The sequence below is a fragment of the Hylobates moloch genome, unplaced genomic scaffold (genome assembly GCF_009828535.3).
Source record: "Hylobates moloch isolate HMO894 unplaced genomic scaffold, HMol_V3 SCAFFOLD_2, whole genome shotgun sequence".
NCBI classification, from domain to species: Eukaryota; Metazoa; Chordata; class Mammalia; order Primates; family Hylobatidae; genus Hylobates; species Hylobates moloch.
Window position 1 is genome coordinate 27,101,853 of NW_026652277.1, and position 22,144 is coordinate 27,123,996.

Genomic DNA, 22,144 nt, shown 5'->3' on the forward strand with positions numbered 1-22,144 from the left:
ACATCAAATACAAGAAAAAAGTACAGCGAAAATTAAAATGACTTTTAAATAATATAAAGATTATGCTGAAAAACAAAAAAAAGTAGATATTCAACATGCAGCATATCTATATTTCTTAATGGGAAGGAAAAAAATAAGTAAAAAAGGAATAATTATGTAACTATTAACTGTATTACTTTGAATTTCCTTTATCTCATGATCACAAGCATCCTAAATTTAATATTTATTTTACAGTAGCCACAAGCATTTATGCTGCTACTGAGTTTTTTTCAATTTACTCTCCTTTTAAAACACCTAAGTCAATTTTAAAGGAAACTGTATATTGTTACACAAATAAACAAACAGCATTTATCATAAATAAAAGATAATAGTGAAAATAAATACATCATAATAATTATTAAATTAGAATACATAAAAGAGATAAATGAATAGTAATTGATGTAACAGACCAGAGAGAACAAGTGAAATGGTGAGGCAATGTTTAATCATTTTGCAAATGTTAATCAATTACAGTCACTGGTTACCCATGGAAATAGGGAATGAGGGGCTGGATACCAAAATAAAGAGGGTCCATTGAAAATCTAAGAAAGCATCTAATTCTTACAAGTGTTGGAGATAATGTCTTGAAACATTCCAAAGAGAAGAACAAACACACAAAATAATAGAAAATAGAAAAAAATGAGAAAATTAGATGACTGGTCTAGGAAGTTCATCATCTACTAATAAGAATCACAGAAAGGTAAAACAAAGCAAATATGAGGAGTAAATAGTGAGCGAAATAATTCAAGAAAAAGACAGGAATTTGCAGGTTAAAAGAACTCCCTAAGTGTCCAGCACAATGGAAGAAATAGAGTCACACCTTGGAATTCATTAACTTCAGAGTGCTAAGGATAAAAAGAAGACTCTATAATCCTTCAGAAAAAGAAATAAGCACGTAGGTATAAATGCATAATTAGGAATCAGAATGTTTCAGATTTCTAATAGCAACTCTGAAAGCTAGAAAATGATAAAGAATTACCTCTAAATTCTGAAGGTGAATGGTTTCCAATTTAGAATTCGATACCAAATCAAACTATAAACCAAGTGTGAGAGTAAAAGAGAAGTATTTCAGATACAAAGTTCTTTGTTTTATGTTGTTTCTTTTTATTTTATTTTATTTTTTATTTATTTTTTTATTACTATACTTTAGGTTTTAGGGTATATGTGCACAATGTGCAGGTTTGTTACATATGTATCCATGTGCCATATTGTTTTGCTGCACCCATTAACTCATCATTTAGCATTAGGTATATCTCCTAATGCTGTCCCTCCCCCCTCCCCCAACCCCACAACAGTCCCCGGAGTGTGATGTTCCCCTTCCTGTGTCCATGAGTTCTCATTGTTCAATTCCCAGCTATGAGTGAGAACATGCGGTGTTTGGTTTTTTGTCCTTGCGATAGTTTACTGAGAATGATGTTTTCCAGTTTCATCCATGTCCCTACAAAGGACATGAACTCATCATTTTTTATGGCTGCATAGTATTCCATAGTGTATATGTGCCACATTTTCTTAATCCAGTCTATCGTTGTTGGACATGTGGGTTGGTTCCAACTCTTTGCTATTGTGAATAGTGCCGCAACAAACATACATGTGCATGTGTCTTTATAGCAGCATGACTTATAGTCCTTTGGGTATATACCCAGTAATGGGATGGCTGGGTCAAATGGTATTTCTAGTTCTAGATCCCTGAGGAATTGCCACACTGACTTCCACAATGGTTGAACTAGTTTACAGTCCCACCAACAGTGTAAAAGTGTTCCTATTTCTCCACATCCTCTCCAGCACCTGTTGTTTCCTGACTTTTTAATGATGGCCATTCTAACTGGTGTGAGATGGTATCTCATTGTGGTTTTGATTTGCATTTCTCTGATGGCCAGTGATGATGAGCATTTCTTCATGTGTTTTTTGGCGGCATAAATGTCTTCTTTTGAGAAGTGTCTGTTCAAGTCCTTTGCCCACTTTTTGATGGGGTTGTTTGTTCTTTTCTTGTAAATTTGTTTGAGTTCATTGTAGATTCTGGATATTAGCCCTTTGTCAGATGAGTAGGTTGCAAAATTTTTCTCCCATTCTGTAGGTTGCCTGTTCACTCTGATGGTAGTTTCTTTTGCTGTGCAGAAGCTCTTTAGTTTAATTAGATCCCATTTGTCAATTTTGGCTTTTGTTGCCATTGCTTTTGGTGTTTTAGACATGAAGTCCTTGCCCACGCCTATGTCCTGAATGGTATTGCCTAGGTTTTCTTCTAGGGTTTTTATGGTTTTAGGTCTAACATTTAAGTCTTTAATCCATCTTGAATTAATTTTTGTATAAGGCGTAAGGAAGGGATCCAGTTTCAGCTTTCTACATATGGCTAGCCAGTTTTCCCAGCACCATTTATTAAATAGGGAATCCTTTCCCCATTGCTTGTTTTTGTCAGGTTTGTCAAAGATCAGATAGTTGTAGATATGCGGCATTATTTCTGAGGGCTCTGTTCTGTTCCATTGATCTACGTCTCTGTTTTGGTACCAGTACCATGCTGTTTTGGTTACTGTAGCCTTGTAGTATAGTTTGAAGTCAGGTAGCATGATGCCTCCAGCTTTGTTCTTTTGGCTTAGGATTGACTTGGCAATGTGGGCTCTTTTTTGGTTCCATATGAACTTTAAAGTAGTTTTTTCCAATTCTGTGAAGAAAGTCATTGGTAGCTTGATGGGGATGGCATTGAATCTATAAATTACCTTGGGCAGTATGGCCATTTTCACGATATTGATTCTTCCAACCCATGAGCATGGAATGTTCTTCCATTTGTTTGTATCCTCTTTTATTTCATTGAGCAGTGGTTTGTAGTTCTCCTTGAAGAGGTCCTTCACATCCCTTGTAAGTTGGATTCCTAGGTATTTTATTCTCTTTGAAGCAATTGTGAATGGGAGTTCACTCATGATTTGGCTCTCTGTTTGTCTGTGATTGGTGTACAAGAATGCTTGTGATTTTTGTACATTGATTTTGTATCCTGAGACTTTGCTGAAGTTGCTAATCAGCTTAAGGAGATTTTGGGCTGAGACAGTGGGGTTTTATAGATATGCAATCATGCCATCTGCAAACAGAGACAGTTTGACTTCCTCTTTTCCTAATTGAATACCCTTTATTTCCTTCTCCTGCCTGATTGCCCTGGCCAGAACTTCCAGCACTATGTTGAATAGGAGTGGTGAGAGAGGGCATCCCTGTCTTCTGCCAGTTTTCAAAGGGAATGCTTCCAGTTTTTGCCCATTCAGTATGATATTGGCTGTGGGTTTGTCATAGATAGCTCTTATTGTTTTGAGATACATCCCATCAATGCCTAATTTATTGAGAGTTTTTAGCATGAAGGGTTGTTGAATTTTGTCAAAGGCCTTTTCTGCATCTACTGAGATAATCATGTGGCTTTCGTCTTTGGTTCTGTTTATATGCTGGATTACATTTATTGATTTGCATATGTTGAACCAGCCTTGCATCCCAGGGATGAAGCCCACTTTATTGTGGTGTATAAGCTTTTTGATGTGCTGCTGGATTCGGTTTTCCAGTATTTTATTGAGGATTTTTGCATCAATGTTCATCAAGGATATTGGTCTGAAATTCTCTTTTTTGGTTATGTCTCTGCCAGGCTTTGGTATCAGGACGATGCTGGCCTCATAAAATGTGTTAGGGAGGATTCCCTCTTTTTCTATCAATTGGAATAGTTTCAGCAGCAATGGTACCAGTTCCTCCTTGTACCTCTGGTAGAACTCAGCTGTGAATACATCTGGTCCTGGACTCTTTTTGGTTGGTAGGCTATTGATTATTGCCACAATTTCAGAGCCTGTTATCGGTCTATTCAGAGATTCAACTTCTTCCTGGTTTAGTCTTGGGAGGGTGTATTTGTCGAGGAATTTATCCATTTCTTCTAGATTTTCTAGTTTATTTGCATAGAGGTGTTTGTAGTATTCTCTGATGGTAGATTGTATTTCTGTGGGATTGGTGGTGATATCCCCTTTTTCATTTTTTATTGCATCTATTTGATTCTTCTCTCTTTTCTTCTTTATTAGTTTTGCTAGTGGTCTATCAATTTTGTTGATGTTTTCAAAAAACCAGCTCCTGGATTCATTAATTTTTTGAAGGGTTTTTTGTGTCTCTATTTCCTTCAGTTCTGCTCTGATTTTAGTTATTTCTAGCCTTCTGCTAGCTTTTGAATGTGTTTGCTCTTGCTTTTCTAGTTCTTTTAATTGTGATGTTAGGGTGTCAATTTTGGATCTTTCCTGCTTTCTCTTGTGGGCATTTAGTGCTATAAATTTCCCTCTACACACTGCTTTGAATGTGTCCCAGAGATTCTGGTAGGTTGTGTCTTTGTTCTCGTTGGTTTCAAAGAACATCTTTATTTCTGCCTTCATTTCATTATGTACCCAATAGTCATTCAGGAGCAGGTTGTTCAGTTTCCATGTAGTTGAGCGGTTTTGAGTGGGTTTCTTAATCCTGAGTTCTAGTTTGATTGCACTGTGGTCTGAGAGACAGTTTGTTATAATTTCTGTTCTTTTACATTTGCTGAGGAGAGCTTTACTTCCAACTATGTGGTCAATTTTGGAATAGGTGTGGCGTGGTGCTGAAAAAAATGTATATTCTGTTGATTTGGGGTGGAGAGTTCTGCAGATGTCTACTAGGTCCACTTGGTGCAGAGCTGAGTTCAATTCCTGGATATCCTTGTTAACTTTCTGTCTTGTTGATCTGTCTAATGTTGACAGTGGGGTGTTAAAATCTCCCATTATTATTGTGTGGGAGTTTAAGTCCCTTTGTAGGTCACTCAGGACTTGCTTTATGAATCTGGGTGCTCCTGTGTTGGGCGCATATATATTTAGGATAGTTAGCTCTTGTTGAATTGATCCCTTTACCATTATGTAATGGCCTTCTTTGTCTCTTTTGATCTTTGTTGGTTTAAAGTCTATTTTATCAGAGACCAGGATTGCAACCCCTGCCTTTTTTTGTTTTCCATTTGCTTGATAGATCTTTCTCCATCCCTTTATTTTGAGTCTATGTGTGTCTCTGCACGTGAGATGGGTTTCCTGAATACAGCACACTGATGGGTCTTGACTCCTTATTCAGTTTGCCAGTCTGTGTCTTTTAATTGGGGCATTTAGCCCATTTACATTTAAAGTTAATATTGTTATGTGTGAATTTGATCCTGTCATTATGATGTTAGTTGGTTATTTTGCTCCTTAGTTGATGCAGTTTCTTCCTAGCCTCGATGGTCTTTACAATTTGGCATGTTTTTGCAGGGGCTGGTACCAGTTGTTCCTTTCCATGTTTAGTGCTTCCTTCAGGAGCTCTTTTAGGGCAGGCCTGGTGGTGACAAAATCACTCAGCCTTTGCTTGTCTGTAAAGTATTTTATTTCTCCTTCACTTATGAAGCTTAGTTTGGCTGGATATGAAATTCTGGGTTGAAAATTCTTTTTTTAAGAGTGTTGAATATCGGTCCCCACTCTCTTCTGGCTTGTAGAGTTTCTGCCGAGAGATCAGCTGTTAGTCTGATGGGCTTCCCTTTGTGGGTAACCCAACCTTTCTCTCTGAATGTTGGCCTGCCTTGCTAGGTTGGGGAAGTTCTCCTGGATAATATCTTGCAGAGTGTTTTCCAACTTTGTTCCATTCTCCCCGTCATTTTCAGGTACACCAATCAGACGTAGCTTTGGTCGTTTCACATAGTCTCAAATTTCTTGGTGGTTTTGTTCATTTCTTTTTATTCTTTTTTCTCTAAACTTCCCTTCTCACTTCATTTCATTCATTTCATTTTCCATCGCTGATATGCTTTCTTCCAGTTGATCACATCGGCTGCCGAGGCTTCTGCAATCTTCATGTAGTTCTCGATACTTGGCTTTCAGCTCCATCAGTTCCTTTAAGCCCTTCTCTCTATTGATTATTCTAGTTATCCATTCATCTAATTATTTTTCAAAGTTTTTAACTTCTTTGCTATTGTTTTGAATTTCCTCCCATAGCTCAGAGTAGTTTGATCGTCTGAAGCCTTCTTCTCTCAACTCGTCAAAATCATTCTCCATCCAGCTTTGTTCCGTTGCTGGTGAGGAACTGTGTTCCTTTGGTGGAGGAGAGGTGCTCTGCTTTTTAGAGTTTCCAGTTTTTCTGCTCTGTTTTTTCCCCATCTTTGTGGTTTTATCTACTTTTGGTCTTTGATGATGGTGATGTACAGATGGGTTTTTGGTGTGGATGTCCTTTCTGTTTGTTAGTTTTCCTTCTACCAGACAGGACTCTCAGCTGCAGGTCTGTTGGGGTTTGCTAGAGGTCCACTCTAGACCCTGTTTGGCTGGGTGTCAGCAGCAGTGGCTGCAGAACAGTGGATTTTCGTGAGACCAGAAATTCAGCTGTCTGATAGTTCCTCTGGAAGTTTTGTCTCAGAGGAGTACCTGGCCGAGTGAGGTGTCCTTACTGGGGGGTGCCTCCCAGTTAGGCTGCTTGGGGGTCAGGGACCCACTTTTAGGAGGCAGTCTGTCCGTTCTCACATCTCCAGCTGCGTGCTGGGAGAACCACTACTCTCTTCAAAGCTGTCAGTCAGACAGGGACATTTAAGTCTCCAGAGGTTCCTGCTGACTTTTTGTTTGTCTGTGCCCTGCCCCCAGAGGTGGAGCCTACAGAGGCAGGCAGGCCTCCTTGAGCTGGGGTGGGCTCCACCCAGTTCGAGCTTCCTGGCTGCTTTGTTTACCTAAGCAAGCCTGGGCAATGGAGGTTGCCCCTCCCCCAGCCTCGCTGCTGCCTTGCAGTTTGATCTCAGACTGCTGTGCTAGCAATCAGTGAGACTCCATGGACATAGGACCCTCCGAGCCAGGTGCGGGACACAATCTCTTGGTGTGCCATTTTCCAGGCCCATTGGAAAAGCGCAGTATTAGGGTGAGACTGACCCGATTTTCCAGGTGCCATCTCTTACCCCTTTCTTTGACTAGGAAAGGGAACTCCCCGACCCCTTGTACTTCCCAAGTGAGGCAATGCCTCGCCCTGCTTCGGCTCCTGCACAGTGAGCTGCACCGACTGTCCTGCACCCACTGTTTGGCACTCCTTAGTGAGATGAACCCGGTACCTCAAACGGAAATGCAGAAATCACCCGTCTTCTGTGTCGCTCAGGCTGGGACCTGTAGACCGGAGCTGTTCCTATTCGGCCATCTTGGCTCCACCAAAATCACAAAGTTCTTAACATTTTACTTCCCATGCATTCTGTGAGGAATAGAAGAAACTACTGAAGGATGTACTCCACCAAAATGAGGAAGAACCAACACAGGAAAGAAGCAAAGAGAATCTCCAGGATGATGGGAGGGGAATTCCTACAAGATGGCTGCACCCAGTGTCACCAGTCCAAGCTCAACTGGACTGAAGACTCTGGAAGGGGCTCATTTGGGGAGATGAAATTGATAGCATACATAATACATCTGGTTGTCTTGAAAGATGACTTAGTTAACTGGCTGTGAGTTTGGCATTAATTATTAATACAAAGAAAACTAAGTAAATGAAGAACAAGAAGAAGCAGAGAAAGTAGATGAAGTGGAGGAGGAGGAGGGCACAATGAAAACAATAGTCAACAATTGTTAATTCATAGAAAAATAAGTAATCACTTTAAGGTTTAGCTCTGAAAAGAAGTTTACTTAGATATAATAATTCAGACATTGATTATTGCTCTAACAAAATTACAGTGTAACCACTTAGGGGGAATGGAGAAATGGAAAAGGTGTTTGTGTGTGTGCTTGTTGTGTGTAGAGGAGATAGAGATAGGAAAGAGAAATAAATTCTTGTCTTCTACAGGAGAAAGTTAAAGATAATATCTAAAAAGGAAACAACCAAGCATGTTTTTAGAGTAATAAAGATAAATACCAAAATAGACAGCTAAAGATGTGAAAGTAATGTATTCTAATGAGAATTTAGGGGCTGGCAGGAGAAGAGGGGATTACTGTTTTTCTTGACAAATCTTGCAGAATGATTTGGCTATTGAAACAAGGCTATATATCATTTTTAATAAAAAGTTTTTTATAGAAAGGGAATATGCAAGAATACTCAAAAAATTGTAAAAGAAAAGTACTGAGCTGAGGCTGATACGGAATATTAAAATATAAAGCTACAAAAATAAAAGCAGTTTGGTTTTGATACATTTATGGACAAATGAGTAGCACAAAATAGAAAATCAAGAAATAGATACAAATATGTATAGAAATAGAGTACATGGTAAATTTGACAATCCTATTCAGTGGGAAAAAGTGAGTTATTCAATATCAGATGTTATGAGAATTAGCTAGCCATAAATAAAATAATAAAAATGGATTTTGGCCTCATTCTTTACACTAAAATAATTTTGAGATAGATCAAATATTGAATCTAAAAACTAAACCATATAAGAATTTGAAGAAATCATAGGATCATCCTTTATAAACTAATGTTGGAATTTCTAAGGAAGACACAAAATCTGAAAGCCACAGTAGAAAGAAAGTGATGTCTATTTAAAAATTTATCTCCGTAAAATTTTATAGATTAAAAACAGAGCCTGAAACAGCCATAAACTATGTTAAAAGTCAGATGATAAACTGGAAAAATTATATATAATACATAAGACAAAGGTTAATATGCACTGATTAAAGAGACATTACAAATGTATTAGAAAAAGATGAACATCTCAGTAAAAGTGAATAATCATTTAAAAACACCATTCATTAGAAATGAAATACAAATAGTTAAATACGTAGGAAAAATGCAAATTAAAATAACTGGATACTATTTGAGCCTATACATTACAAGTTATAAAGATATCAATATTATTTGTATCTAGTGTTGGCAAGTAGTAGATAAATGAACAATTCACATAAGAGTAGTGAGAATATAAATTAGCTCAGCTTTTTTTTTGAAATGTTCTGACAATAAGTATCAAAAGCCCTTTGATCTAGCAATTTCACTTTCAGAAATTGATTCAAAAAATCAGATTATTGTACCAAGATCATATGTAAAAATAAACTTACGACATCAATAAGACAGACACAATTCAACTGTCAGTAAGGGTTTGGTAAACTAAATTATGGCATATATATCAGACAGAATATTATGCAAGCATAAAACTATGTGGATTTTCATTTACTGACATAGAAAGATATTCACAATGTATTGATGATGAATGAGGTAGTAAGTCGACATACAAGAAATATATAGTGTTCCTATTTTAGTCAATGTATGTGTGTGAAGAAGAAAGTATGGTGAAGTGAGGGACTCACTGCAATGCTACAATAGTTAGCTTTGGAATGTGACTGCTGATTATCTTTACTATCCTCATTTTTATTTTCCTTTTTTTGCAATGTTTCTTCAATAATTTTTAAAATACAAAGAAAAGAGAAAATAATTTATAATATTTTGTGATTAATAGGAACGTTGAAATCCAAGGTGAGAATAGCTAATCTGACAGGGAACACATACAGAAAAGAGTGAAAGCATAAAGATAACAAAACACTGCATTTCTGAAGATAGCTGTGTTTAGAATAGGCTTTTTTTTCTTGCTTTTAGTGGGAAGTTCTACGATTGCTGTCACTTTAATACTGCCTGATGTTTGCATGAGGTTATAATTCAAAGTAAACATTGTAGAAATTACAAATATTTTTCATTTTGTATTTTTAAGAAGGTAGGTTGTAAAAAAACCCTAAAAAATAGATAATTTTTGATTGCCATAAGTGAGGGATTATTGAATGCCATGTAAAAACCCACATCTTGTACTCTTAAATGCCCTTTTGGCTGCAACATTGCTGGCCTTTGCCACTAAAGAGCCCAACAATTACACAGCACTTGACATTGCCTTTTGCCCTTTCCTGTAGCAGTATGTGTGCTTCATGACCTGAATGAAAGGAACAGGAAGGAAAATAATTCATGGCAAACTTGGCTTTGATGTGCATCCAGCCACATGCTGGGATTGCTCTTCTTTTTTAGTTCTTGATGTATAGAATAGTCTAGAGGGAGCAGACACAACCTGGCTAACTCCTACACAGCAGGATTGCAGCAAGTGCTAGGGCCATTTTTAAGCAAGTGTTTCAATACAATGAACTGTTTAAATATTCTGTATGTAGAAGTCCGTGCATGCAAACTGTACTAAGAAGAGTATCTCCCTTTTCTCCTCTGAATCTCTCTCTCCTCTCTCCTTGTTTCTTGGTTCCAAAGACCTAATGTAAGTTTTAGAAAAAGAAACCTAAGCAGAATTTGTAGCACATGAAGTTCTTCTCTAACTACTCAGTTATGCAAAGCTCCAGTCCTTGGCACAATGCCAGGGACACAGGCTGTATAATGAGGCAGAGCCATTTCCCAGCCCCCATTAACTATCTTTGAAGAGAAGCCAGGAAGCCGATGCACCTCTTCGAATTCAAATGAGCCTAGAATTGGAAACTCATAAGACAAATCTACTCATATCTGTTTATCCTGTAGGATAGTTTTTCCTTTTGAGAAAAAAAAAAAAAGAAAAGACTGATAAAGTGAGAGAACTGGTTGCCTGTCTGGTGTCTCAAAAATCAGCTTCTCAACTTGACTGAGATATACAGCCTTGGTCTACAGATCTGTATGATGCCTGATTCCTTCACTTCAGTTCCAGAATTCCATTCTCACTGTTGCTCTGCACCAAAATATCAATGACAGGTATTTGTTGCTTACATTAATATAATTTATATTTTGTAAACTCTTTATTTCTTGACATAAACTCTTAGGAATTTAAAGTACATACACACACAAGCAAACACACACTAGAAGCTCGGGACCTTAAAGAGTTGCTCATCATACGCCAAACATGTGCCTGGTAAATAAATTTGAGTTTGTATTGAAGTCAATTTCATCCTTTCAGCATTAATCAGCCTGGACACACTTTTCTTCTAGAATAATGGACCTCTTTCAGAGTGTTTGTATATGCTGTTTTTCTAAAATAATTTCTATATTGTCCTAGTAACCAACTATTTCACCTTAATATTTCATTTTCATGCTATAATGTGTGTGATTTTTTTCTCCATAAATCATACAAGACTTGAAATTAGAAGAAATCTAATATTTTCATAATCTTTTCTTATGCATTAATCTATGGAAACTTCAAATGCATTATATTAATCTGAGATTTTTTAAAGACTAATATGTTTCACAGAAAGAAGTGTTTTTGGACACATTAAGATTCCCAAACATATGTATGACGAGCAGTTCCCAAAGACTTTCTGGCATCAGCAATGTTGGGATTCTTCTTAAAGGTTTGGTAAAGTATATGTGATAATAATTTAATAAGTAAAATATGCACCAATAATAGGGTAAATGCCTTTGCAATCCTGGATTATTTATTAAAAGCAATACTCATGATTAGAAAAATCAGAATTTCTGATTTGGACAGGAACAGTCAGCTGCATTTTCTCGTGATTTTTATATTTGATTTATATTATTTTAAAAAGTACTTACTCTTGCACGTATATTTTCCTGTAAGAGAAGAAAAAGAAAGTAAATTCATGTAAATCTATATATTTAATATACAAACATTATAAATCCTTTTAAATTTTCTTATGTAAAATAAAATAAGTAATTTTCATGAATGCCTTATAGAAGTAGTCTCATTATTTTATAATCGTGTCCCTAACAAATAAAGAAGATGAAAATTTTTATCTGAAAGCCTCAAGTGGCTATGGATAAATAAAATGATATCCTGTGTTTATTATCTGATCACTGTGGCCTTTGGTTTCCAACCATTTGGAGTACAATAAATGTTTTCAATATAAAAATTTTTAAGATCCATCCCATAATAATAGATGGTCTTTTTACATTCAGTGATTGAGGAAAAATTTAATAAGTGCCTAAGCTGCATTTTGTAAAATTTAATGGATTGAATAAGTTTTTTTCCATTAATCTCAGTACTTTGTATATGTGGAAAATGGTGGGGGACATGTGTGAAGCAATTGTTTCCTCAATCTCCAGACATGCTATATGAGTGAATTGCTAGACATCCTAACATAACTAGGTTTTGCTTAGTCTAAGACCTATTAGATGGGAATCAAGCACAGAATTATATTTTTTTTAAAATCAGCAGCTGCTATAATTTTAGGCAATTATTCACGACTGTTTAAAGAACTTTCCTACTGCAATGAAAGAAATACCATCACCACCCCCTGCCCAATATTTCCTTCCAATCATTTCCTTTAAGCTCACACGCTTCCTTCTTTCCTCTTCAAAAGGGAAATTTTATTTGTCAGGTATGCTTTGTGGATCATAGGTCAGAAAATCTGGGGAAGAAAATGAATAAAAATAAAAATGCAATTTTTCATGCAAACAAATAAGTGAATAATGTGATCATTTAGGAACCAAAACACATACATTGAAGTTGAAAGAGAAGGTTATTCTTTTAACTCCTACAGAAAACATGGGTTTTTTTTCTATTTCATTTATTTTAGCCAAGTAAAACCTAAATATCATAACATAAATTAAACATTGTGTTTATGTGGTATAACACTTTATGAAAGGGAATCTGAGCGATTTTCCAATAGGATAAAACCACAATCTGTGGAGTGGCGGCACTATATTATAACATCTTTTTATTTGTTCATCATTTAAAAAAATCTCTTTTAGGCTGAAACTTTGAAGAAGCTAATCCCAACCAGGGGCAATTCAGGAAGGAAGAATTTAAATTGTGTCCATTTACCCTTTTATAGGATAAAGTAATTTAATATATCTATCACTACACCTCCTACCCTCATGAGCACATTATACTTTGACTCACAATTAACAAGTTTTTATGTGACTATTCCTTAAGGATTATAGTCTTTGTTCAAACATGATGCCATATAACAAGGAACTGAAGGGCTTTCCAAAAGTGATTTTAATTTTTACTTGGAACGCTCCATTAGAATAATGAGTATAAAATGTGGTGAACAAATTGAAATGTATTCCTTTGGATTTTGCATTGCATGAGCTTTTAGCTTCCTCCCTGAATGGAGAAGCTCCAGGAGTAATGTGAGCAGCCAAAGTGCCCAGATGACTAGAAGTTAGAAGTTTTCCTCCTGGGGATGATGGCCTTGATGAGCAAGAAGAAAAATACAGATACATTTATAACAACTAGACATGAAGCTAGAAATGTGTCTTCCATCCATCAAAAAACTTAGAAAATCCCCTTATTTCTCTTTCTATTACAAAATAAACAGATCTCTGGGGCCTCTGAAATGCAGCAGGGACTTTAGTGGTATTTATAAACGGAAAAGCAGAAAAAGGAGGCAGCAGACAGGCTATTCTAATTATAGCTACATTTGCATTTATAGCCACGCTATCTTTCACTTTCCTCATACAGATCAGAAACCTTAAATAACCCCAAGAAGGCTAAATAATAAGATCTTTAGCAAATAACTTCCATAACTTTGGAGACTATTTTAATACAGTATTTCACACAATCTTAGGGGTCACTAATTTGACTATCAAAACTTCTTGTTGAATAAATAAAAACTTGCTAATTTCCAATTTGTAGGCTATAGATGCAGATGTGTATCTGCTTTTGGATAGCCTTAGAATCTTTTCTTTTTGAAGATCTCCAAACTCTGAAGTTACTGCTTAGATTGTATCTATATTGATGAAAAAACCCACCTGCTTCAGGGAAAGCAGCAAGTATGATTTCTCCCACTAATGTAGTTCTTAACTTGAGTGTGTATGGAAAATCACCTGAGGGGGCTTGTTAAAAGAGCAGACCCTGAACTGGACCGCCAAAAATAGTATTTTTTTTTTGGTCTGAGGCAGAGCATAGGAATCTGTACTTTTAATACACCATCCTGGTGGATCTGGCACAAGAGAACTCCACACAGAAAAACACTGCCCTCATGTTATGAAAGGATTCAACATTATTCTCTCTTTTGAAAGATAATTGGCTTCAAAGAATAATTGAAAGTTAGAAACTTGGGTCTTTTACAGAGCCAGGTAATATCTCTACTACTCTTTTGGGAATTAGTCTTGAACTACAGCCACCGTGAAAGCTTCTGGTGTTATTTAAATTAATTCTTGTATTGTTATTAAACTTTCCACATGGTTTTGTTTATCTCCTCAACTAGAGTTTGTGTTCCCAAGAGGCAAGAACTATGCTTACGTATTTTTAAAAAATATTTTCAACATTATTTAGCACTCTTATTAAATATTTATTAGGCCCTCAATAAACATACTGTAATTTTGGTTAAAAAGCAGCCTAAATTGCTTTAAAATCCACCTTAACTTCTGAGGCGTGAAGTCACCTCTCTCGTGGATATTGCTCGAACAAAGATTTCCAATATCCCCTGGCACAGGATAAAATGGAGGCCACACCTAGTATTCATTAGAAATTGGCAACTGCGCTTGAGCTGTGTTATCTAGCCACAAGGAAAAGGCAGAGCGACAGTAATATAGCTTTGACTGATTACTTGGCCAGGGAAACCAAGCCCTTAGGGTGTTCCAGACTCTCTTTGGCCTATAAACCTGTTTGAAAACCTGTTTCTCAGAATTTAAAGCTTAGCTCAATTGAGGTCAGTATTATAGTAATGTCAATAATTCTACTGCCCTCAGCCTTCAGGCAGACCAGTACAATCCATCATTAACTTTATTTTCATGAAAAGGCAACTTTTGGGAAAATTGCTCTAACTTCACCTATTTTATTTGATTTTCTTTCCCTTAAGAAATAGTTGTGCCAATACTGCTTCTTTTGGCTTTTTTTGCTTTCTAAACCTTAACACCTTCCAGTGCCTGCAACTGTTACCTAAAATCAGAATAGCTCTAAACCCAAAATTTGGGGCATGGCCAGGGGAATTACCTGAAACTTGCAGAAAAAGACCAAATAAGCCATTGGGTCTGAAAATAATTTTCAGTAACTGAGACTTCATGAGGTTCTAAAATAACCTCTGCCTTTAACTGCCTTTTGGGGATATGATACTGGGCTATACTGCCTAGTGGAATCTTCTGGCAGGGTCTGTTTCTTTCTCTGAAAAGCTAAAAGTTTAATGAATAATAAACTGATGTTCTTTCCTCTCTGAGCAGATTGCTTCACTTCTGGTGAACAGTTAGAAGCACATGCCTAAAGTAGATGCACCACATTCTTTTCAGGCAAGGACCTCCATCCCCAGGGCTGGCATTGGGTGGGGGTGATCAAAGGTGCTAAATGTTCACTTGCTGTGACATTCCTCACTCTTAGATCTAGAACCCGAAGAAGGAAAATGGCTCCAGCTTTTGTTGGATCAGATCTTGCCACTTGTTTAAGGTAGGAAAGGTGTTCATTCAAACCCAGGATAACACCATTTCCTTTTTTTCCCAAAGAATAAAACACCTGAACATTTAGAGGACTGTGCTTCTACTATATGAATTTACTAAAATGAACACAACTTAAATTTGAATGTTTCTCTGAATTGATATGCTAACACTGAACTAAACTGAAAATAGAAATAATTAACTAGAGCTACTTGCTCATTACATCTTATATCTAAGTTTTAACTGATCATATTGTGTTCCTTAGGGCAGAGTCTAAGTCTTATTTACTTTTGTATTCTTAGCCCCCAGAACTACGCTTGACACTGCACAAACACTAAATAAATGCTTAAGATTTGGTGACTTGAATTCTTCTTTTCCATGGCATGAAGAATGGTTTAAAACCGCAGTAATTTAATGACCAGTAGAGGGCAATAAAGTTGAAATTTTATTTATTAAAAAAAAAATTCACTGGGCTCATTTTAAACTCACTTTCAGACCCAATTCCAGCCTGGAAACGCCTCCTCCAGAGTAGTATCATGATTTCAACTTAATGCAGCTAAAAACCTCTTGTACCACGTTAGGATCCCCATCCCCATTCCCGTTGGGGTTCCCTCTTTCCCCCACCACACAGAGTAAACAGGGGAGGTGTGCTACAGCATCAGACGGGTGTGCATTTACTTATACACCACAGCTCTCTGTGGTTGTTTAATTCCTGGTCTAATCAAAATTATTTGACAGTGGATACTACTTACAAGTGAGAGTCTGTAAGAGAGCCACTGGGTAAGATGTGGAATATGGTAGTGATTTTGGCTTTAAGCTTCATGTGGTAGGAAACTGCATATTCAGTAAGATACCAATTCCATTTCAAAGAATCAATCCAAACACATACCCACATTTATACATATAAATAATATCAGAAGAAAATGATTATTAAGAAGAAAGGGGCTAATAGTGAAATAGCAAGGGGTTTTTATTTTACACATGCTTGTTATATATTTCAGATTTTCATAGTGAATAGATACTTCCCCTAGAAAAGAAAAAGTACATTGTGTAGCACCCCCACCAATGTTTTAGAGCTGAGAAAGGAAGGCATGAGTAATTGTTCTGAAACTAACTTTAGCAAGGCCTGACTTGTCTTCACCCATCTCCCCACAGTGAGTGTGGGAAAAGAAGACGGCCACGCAGAGTTGTAGGCCATTCCACTAACTCCATTAACCCATGTGCTCCAGTCGTCATGGGGCCACATGTTATCTCACATACTCCTTGAACTACGTGGGGCCAGGCAAGTTACAGTAGCTTTAAGAAGAGGCTTTTCTTCCACATTTTATATTTTGATATTGCATTTTTCAGTCTCTGCAGAGCCCTAAATCTTCTCCCATGTTATTTTTAGTCATTCTCGCAGGGGGAAAAAAAAGTCAATCAGGGCTTCTGGCATGTCAGCTTTTTATAAAGGGAATGCAAAGCAGAGCTCCTAGCAAGTCTCATAAAACATAGGATTTATGTGAGACCTTTCATCTACATCCATTTAAAATGTTCCCTGCTAGGCAACTGAGAGGAGATGGGAATCATCATTTGAAAAGGCCTTACTTTAAGGACTGGATACAGTGGCTCAAATGTTCCTTCAGCTCTTCTTCCTTTTCATAGGACTCCAGTATACTATGTGCTTCATCATGGTGATAGCAGTAGATTTTATAAATATCTTCCAGTGGCCCTTTAATCTGCAAGAATACTTCTCCTGATAAATGCAAAACAAAGGCAAAACGACATCATCAGACAAAGCTGGCACTTCACATGATTATTTTCAACAATGTCGACTCATGTTAAAAAGTTGGATGGGACCTACTTTATCCCCAGGTTATTCAGGAAGGGTGGAAAACATTGAGTGATTTTTTTTTCCTTTTCTTTCTTTTCTTTCCTTTTTCCTTCTCTCCCTGCTTTCCTTCTTTGCTCCTTCTCTTTTTCTGTCTTTTCTTTTTTTCTTTTATAAAACAAAGGATGAGCAAGTTATCAGAGATGGGCAGCAAAAGAAAGCTGGTTTTTTCAAAGGTAACTTTACACACAAGGTTGATGTGCAGAATTGCAGTTAAGAGTTGCAGTGTGGCCAGGTGCAGTGGCTCATGCCTATAATCCCAGCACTTTGGGAGGCTCAGGTGGGTGGATCACGAGGTCAGGAGTTCAAGACCAGCCTGGCCAATATGGTGAAACCCTGTCTCTACTAAAAATACAAAAATCAGCCGGGCGTGGTGGCAGGCACCTGTAGTCCCAGCTACTCGGGAGGCTGAGGCAGGAGAATCACTTGAACCCAGGAGGCAGAGGTTACAGTGAGCCGAGATTGCACCAATGCACTCCAGCCTGGGTGACAGAGCAAGACTCTATCTCCAAAAAAAAAAAAAAAAAAAGTTGCAGTTTAGAGTTGGTATGTATGGATTTGAGTCAGGCTGTGCTACAGACGGGCACTGTGACTTGAGCAAGTTATTTTTACTCTTTAAACCTGATGACACCAATAGATTCAATTTCAGAGAGCCATTGTAAAAATTAAAAGAGGTGGTATTTGTAAAGTTCATAGTATAGTAAATACATATGAAATGCTCAAAATGAAGCAATTTTTTGTTAATTTATAAGTGATACAGAAGGTGAAATTTCAAGTGCTGGGTAAGTATTTTTCAATATTTACTGCACTAATATTTCCTGAGGCTTTCTGAAAGGCAAACAATGGAGTTTAGAGAAATAAAATATTTCCTTCTATGTGATAATAAAATAGGTCACTATTTTAAAAACCAGTTTAATACCATGAACCAAGGTTATGACCGTATCTTCATAAAGCAACTTAGACTAATTGTATCCAGGCATTTAATGAATACTTTTTGATATTATGATGAAATAGGGTCTATAACTGGTGGCTAAAGTAGATATTGGACAATAGTTTGATTTGATCCACACTTCATTACTTAAAGATAAGTATTATGCATCCACTACTCAACTCAGCACTATATAAATTATTTGGCAGATATCCAAGAACTATGTGACAGGGTCAGCTCTCAAAACATTGCAAATTTGAGACTAATAATGATTTGGTAGCTGAACTAATTGGGATGGCTGAATAGATTGACAGTGATCTGGACCTATTAATCTGGACCTATTATAGTTAACAGGAGTAAGTCATTCTTTCCACAGAAATAAAAGTGCCCTTAGTATTTTCAACATGTTTTTCACACATTAACTTCCTACTTGCATGAAGAGATAAGAGGTTATTTATCCATATTAATTCAGGATGAATAAATCTGAGTTCGAAACAAATAAATGATTTTCCCGAAGTCCTGTCTAGAGGTGCAAAGGCAGAATTAGAGGCCGTATTCCTATTTTTCCCTTGGATTTTAGCACATACCCCACCGCAGCCACCCAATTCAGAGCTTTTCTGAGCACTGTATGAGGTGATGCACTTGGAAAGAACACTAAACTTGAAATCAGAAACAATTTAGGGTTTGTGTGGGGAATTTGAGAATGACTTTTTAAAATTTCGGTAGCTTTTAGGGTACAAGTCGTTTTTGGTTACGTGGATGAATTATACAATCGGAGAATGATTTTTTTAAATAAATTATTTGAGTCTTAGTGCCTCCATTTTATTTGTAAAATAAAAATAATAGTAGCCATTGAGATTCATTTGAGAATGAAATGGGGTGATAGATATAAAAAGTGCCCGCCAGTGACTAGTTACTCAAGAATTGTCATTTGTCTCTTAAGGTTGCTTTGCTACCTCTAGAATTAAAACACTAACACTTTTAAAGTATCACATTCTTTTCTAATTTATTTACAGCCAATAAAATATTTTTCCTTTTCATGATGTGGGATTTTCCTGTGATTATATGCTTATAGTTAGACTCTGAGGTAATGTGAGATAATGTGCACACATGTGAGTGTGTGTGTGTTTGTGTGCATGTGTGTGTGTTTTAAGGTTTTTGTTTGTTTGTTTTAGTAGTGCTTTTTGGGGGCCTATAAGAAAACTCAATAACTGTGAGTATCTTTGGAGCTGAAGGACACAGTATTCTTGTTTTGTTTCTGATATTCTATACAGTTCATCCTTCAACTAGTGTAGGTCATATAGATTTGTTCTTCAACACTGATAACAACACAAACAGTAAGAGCTATCAAGTAGAGGAAAGAAAACAAAATAGAACCGTGACTGAATTTAGGGTTGGGCATAAGGTGAAGGGAACCTCCCAGTAGCAGAACCAGGTAGCAAATGGGAACTAGTGGCTTTGGCTGGGAAGGCCCAGAAGTGGGACTGGTGACAGGCTTAGATCACAGACTTAGCTGGATGCTCAGCAGCAAGTCAACAACAGTGGACCTGCATACACACAGCCTAACACAAGATGAAGCTGTAAATAAGTGTGCTCACTACAAAGAAGCTAAAAGCAGAGACCAAAAAAGGAAAGAGGTAAGGACAATCTCACGAATCCACAAGGTGATGAAATCAGAAAATCAAAAAACAAAGAAGAGCTAAAACACTTATCTATATACACAATGAACCCATTAATTGTAAATTCTCTTGCATTTTCTTTAACAGGAGTGGTGTAGTTTGAAAGAATTTATAGCTCTTCCTTTAACAGAAGAATCTTTTTTTTTTACTCTTTTCCAAGTAAAATTCTCTTGAGACTCTAATAATAATTATTAAAGTTAAAAGATATTTAAGTACTCTAATTGAAAGTCATTTATTCACCCAAAGGCCAAGTACAACACTGGCAGGCAGAATATTTTATTCCCCTCCCAGCCCTACCAATGTATTCTGCTTCATAATAGTGCAGATGAAGCAGTGTGTCTTGCAGCAAAAAGTGATTCTGTTTCCACGGTAACATAACTCTCGGCTGCATTTCTTTAGTGGTGAAGGACAACCGCTCTGTCTAATGTATGTGGGTTTGAGGGGATGATTAGGAGCAGAGAAGGGACTAAGCCAAGACCATTGAAGGTAATTTCACTTGTGGTTGCCTGTCACAAAGGCACCAGAATCCTGTAAAATAAATAAAACTAGTATGCTCTTCTTTTTAAAAATTCTACAACCCAAGAATTTCTGCATTGGCATCCCCAAAAAGCAATCGTCATGCAAAGGAGAAAAAAAAGAATGCACCCTTTTAAGTCTCCTTAGTTATCTTCATTAAAAACAACTTCCCAAAATATTGATATTATATCTGGATACCATGAATCCTATGTTTCAAATTGTTCTCTTTACTGATGTGAATAAACATATGCTTCTCTTTCTATTTCCATACTCTCACGTGCAGCCCCAACATGTGCCATACCAAACCAGTTGGCCTTTATAGTATTGTGATCCTGCTCCAAGATGAATTTCTCCTGCAGGTAAGTAAACAAGGGTAAAGTCAGTGATTTTCAAGGGATCTCCTTGTCCCGGGTTTTGTTTAGGAAAATGCCATAAAAGGGAAGAAGCAGTTGTGTTCCTTAGTTCATCCTTTTTTGAAAATTACTCGATGATCATCATGCACCAAATACTTTGGTAGGTACTGTAGATACAAAGAACCAACTCTTCCTTCAAGGATATTATACAGGACACCAAGGGAGAGATAGAAGACTGAACTTCCATTTACCATACTATGTGAAAAGTAAATAAAGTACAGAGGGTTACCTGTTCAGCCCTTGGGGAGCTTTGAGCAATGCTCCTAACAGTGTACTTTTGACATAGGACCTCTGAGTGAGTGCAAAAAGCAAGGAGATAGGTGTGGAGAGTAAGATCTGTTAAGAAACTTGGAATGATCTAGTGTGGCTGGATGGGACCATGCCTGTGAGGAAGTTCCAGAAGGGACTGTAGAGGTGGGCTGGGGCCAGATCATGAAGGGCCTTGTGCAACATTAAGGAGGTGAAACTTTCACCTGAAAGTGATGGTGAAGCACCGATGGATTTTTAGGTAACTGACCAGATTGTGTTTTAGAAAAGCTATTCTGGTAGTTATTCGTATGAAAGATGGAATTTCAGGGAGGAGTTGGTGAGATTGAAGAAGATAAACAAATTGAAAGGCTTCTATAATAATAAAGTAAATAAACAATGAGGGGCTAAAACAGAAAGTTATTGCAGTTAAGAGAGAGTGCACTAGAGTCGACGTCCTGGGTTCAAATTCTGGTTTTACCATTTACTCGATGTGTGACAGTTGGGAAAGTTACTTATCTGTTCCTTAATTTCCTCATCTGTAAAATGGAGATAATAATAGTAGGGTTGTTTGCAGATTAAATGAGTTAAAATATGTAATATATTTGCATCAGTAGCTGGCACATGCAAATGCTCAATAGATGTTAGCTATAACTAAAGCAAAGCAAAAGCAAGGAGGATGCAGAAGAAAGGAAAAAAATGGACATTGAACATGTGCGAGAGATGATTCCAGACATATCCCAGAGTTGTGGTTTAAGTGACCATGTGGGTAGACACTGATGGCATAACAGAGTTTAATGAGAAAGATGATGAATTTAATTTCAGATGTATTGAGTTTGAGTTTCTTATTGTATATTCAAGCAGTGAAGCTCTTTAGGAAATTGGATATATTAATCTAGGATTTAAGAAAATAATATCTTGGACAGAGATGTAGGTTTGTAAAAATTGGGTAGTATAAGACATGAATTTATGTGGTCATGCGAGAGTGTTCACAGAGTGAGAAGAAAAGAGTGCCTGAGGACCAGATGGTGGCAAACACTAACACTGAGGACAGTATAGAAGAAAAAGGGACTGCAGAGAAGCCTGAGAAGGCATAGCCACAAAGAAGGATCAGCATGAGGAAGGACAAGAACAAAATAATGAGAAATACTGCCAAGATTGACTAAGTTGGTGGGGTTCTGGGTGACAGAGCTTGCTAGCTATCTCCCCATGGTCATAATCTGCTTCTAAAGCAACAGAAGTTTTGGCTGCC

The 22,144-nt window shown here is 37.0% G+C and overlaps 1 protein-coding gene across 1 annotated transcript in view; it reads right to left on the minus strand.

The window, feature by feature from the left end:
* ARHGEF38 (Rho guanine nucleotide exchange factor 38) overlaps window positions 1-22,144 on the minus strand; it is a 141,971-nt gene that overhangs the window by 38,926 nt on the left and 80,901 nt on the right. Inside the window, exons 4-5 of the mRNA XM_032163596.2 lie at window positions 16,828-16,975; window positions 11,461-11,478 (exon numbers count right to left, since the gene is read on the minus strand). Coding sequence (XP_032019487.1) covers window positions 11,461-11,478; window positions 16,828-16,975 — 166 coding nt within the window. The remainder of the gene's footprint in view (window positions 1-11,460; window positions 11,479-16,827; window positions 16,976-22,144) is intronic.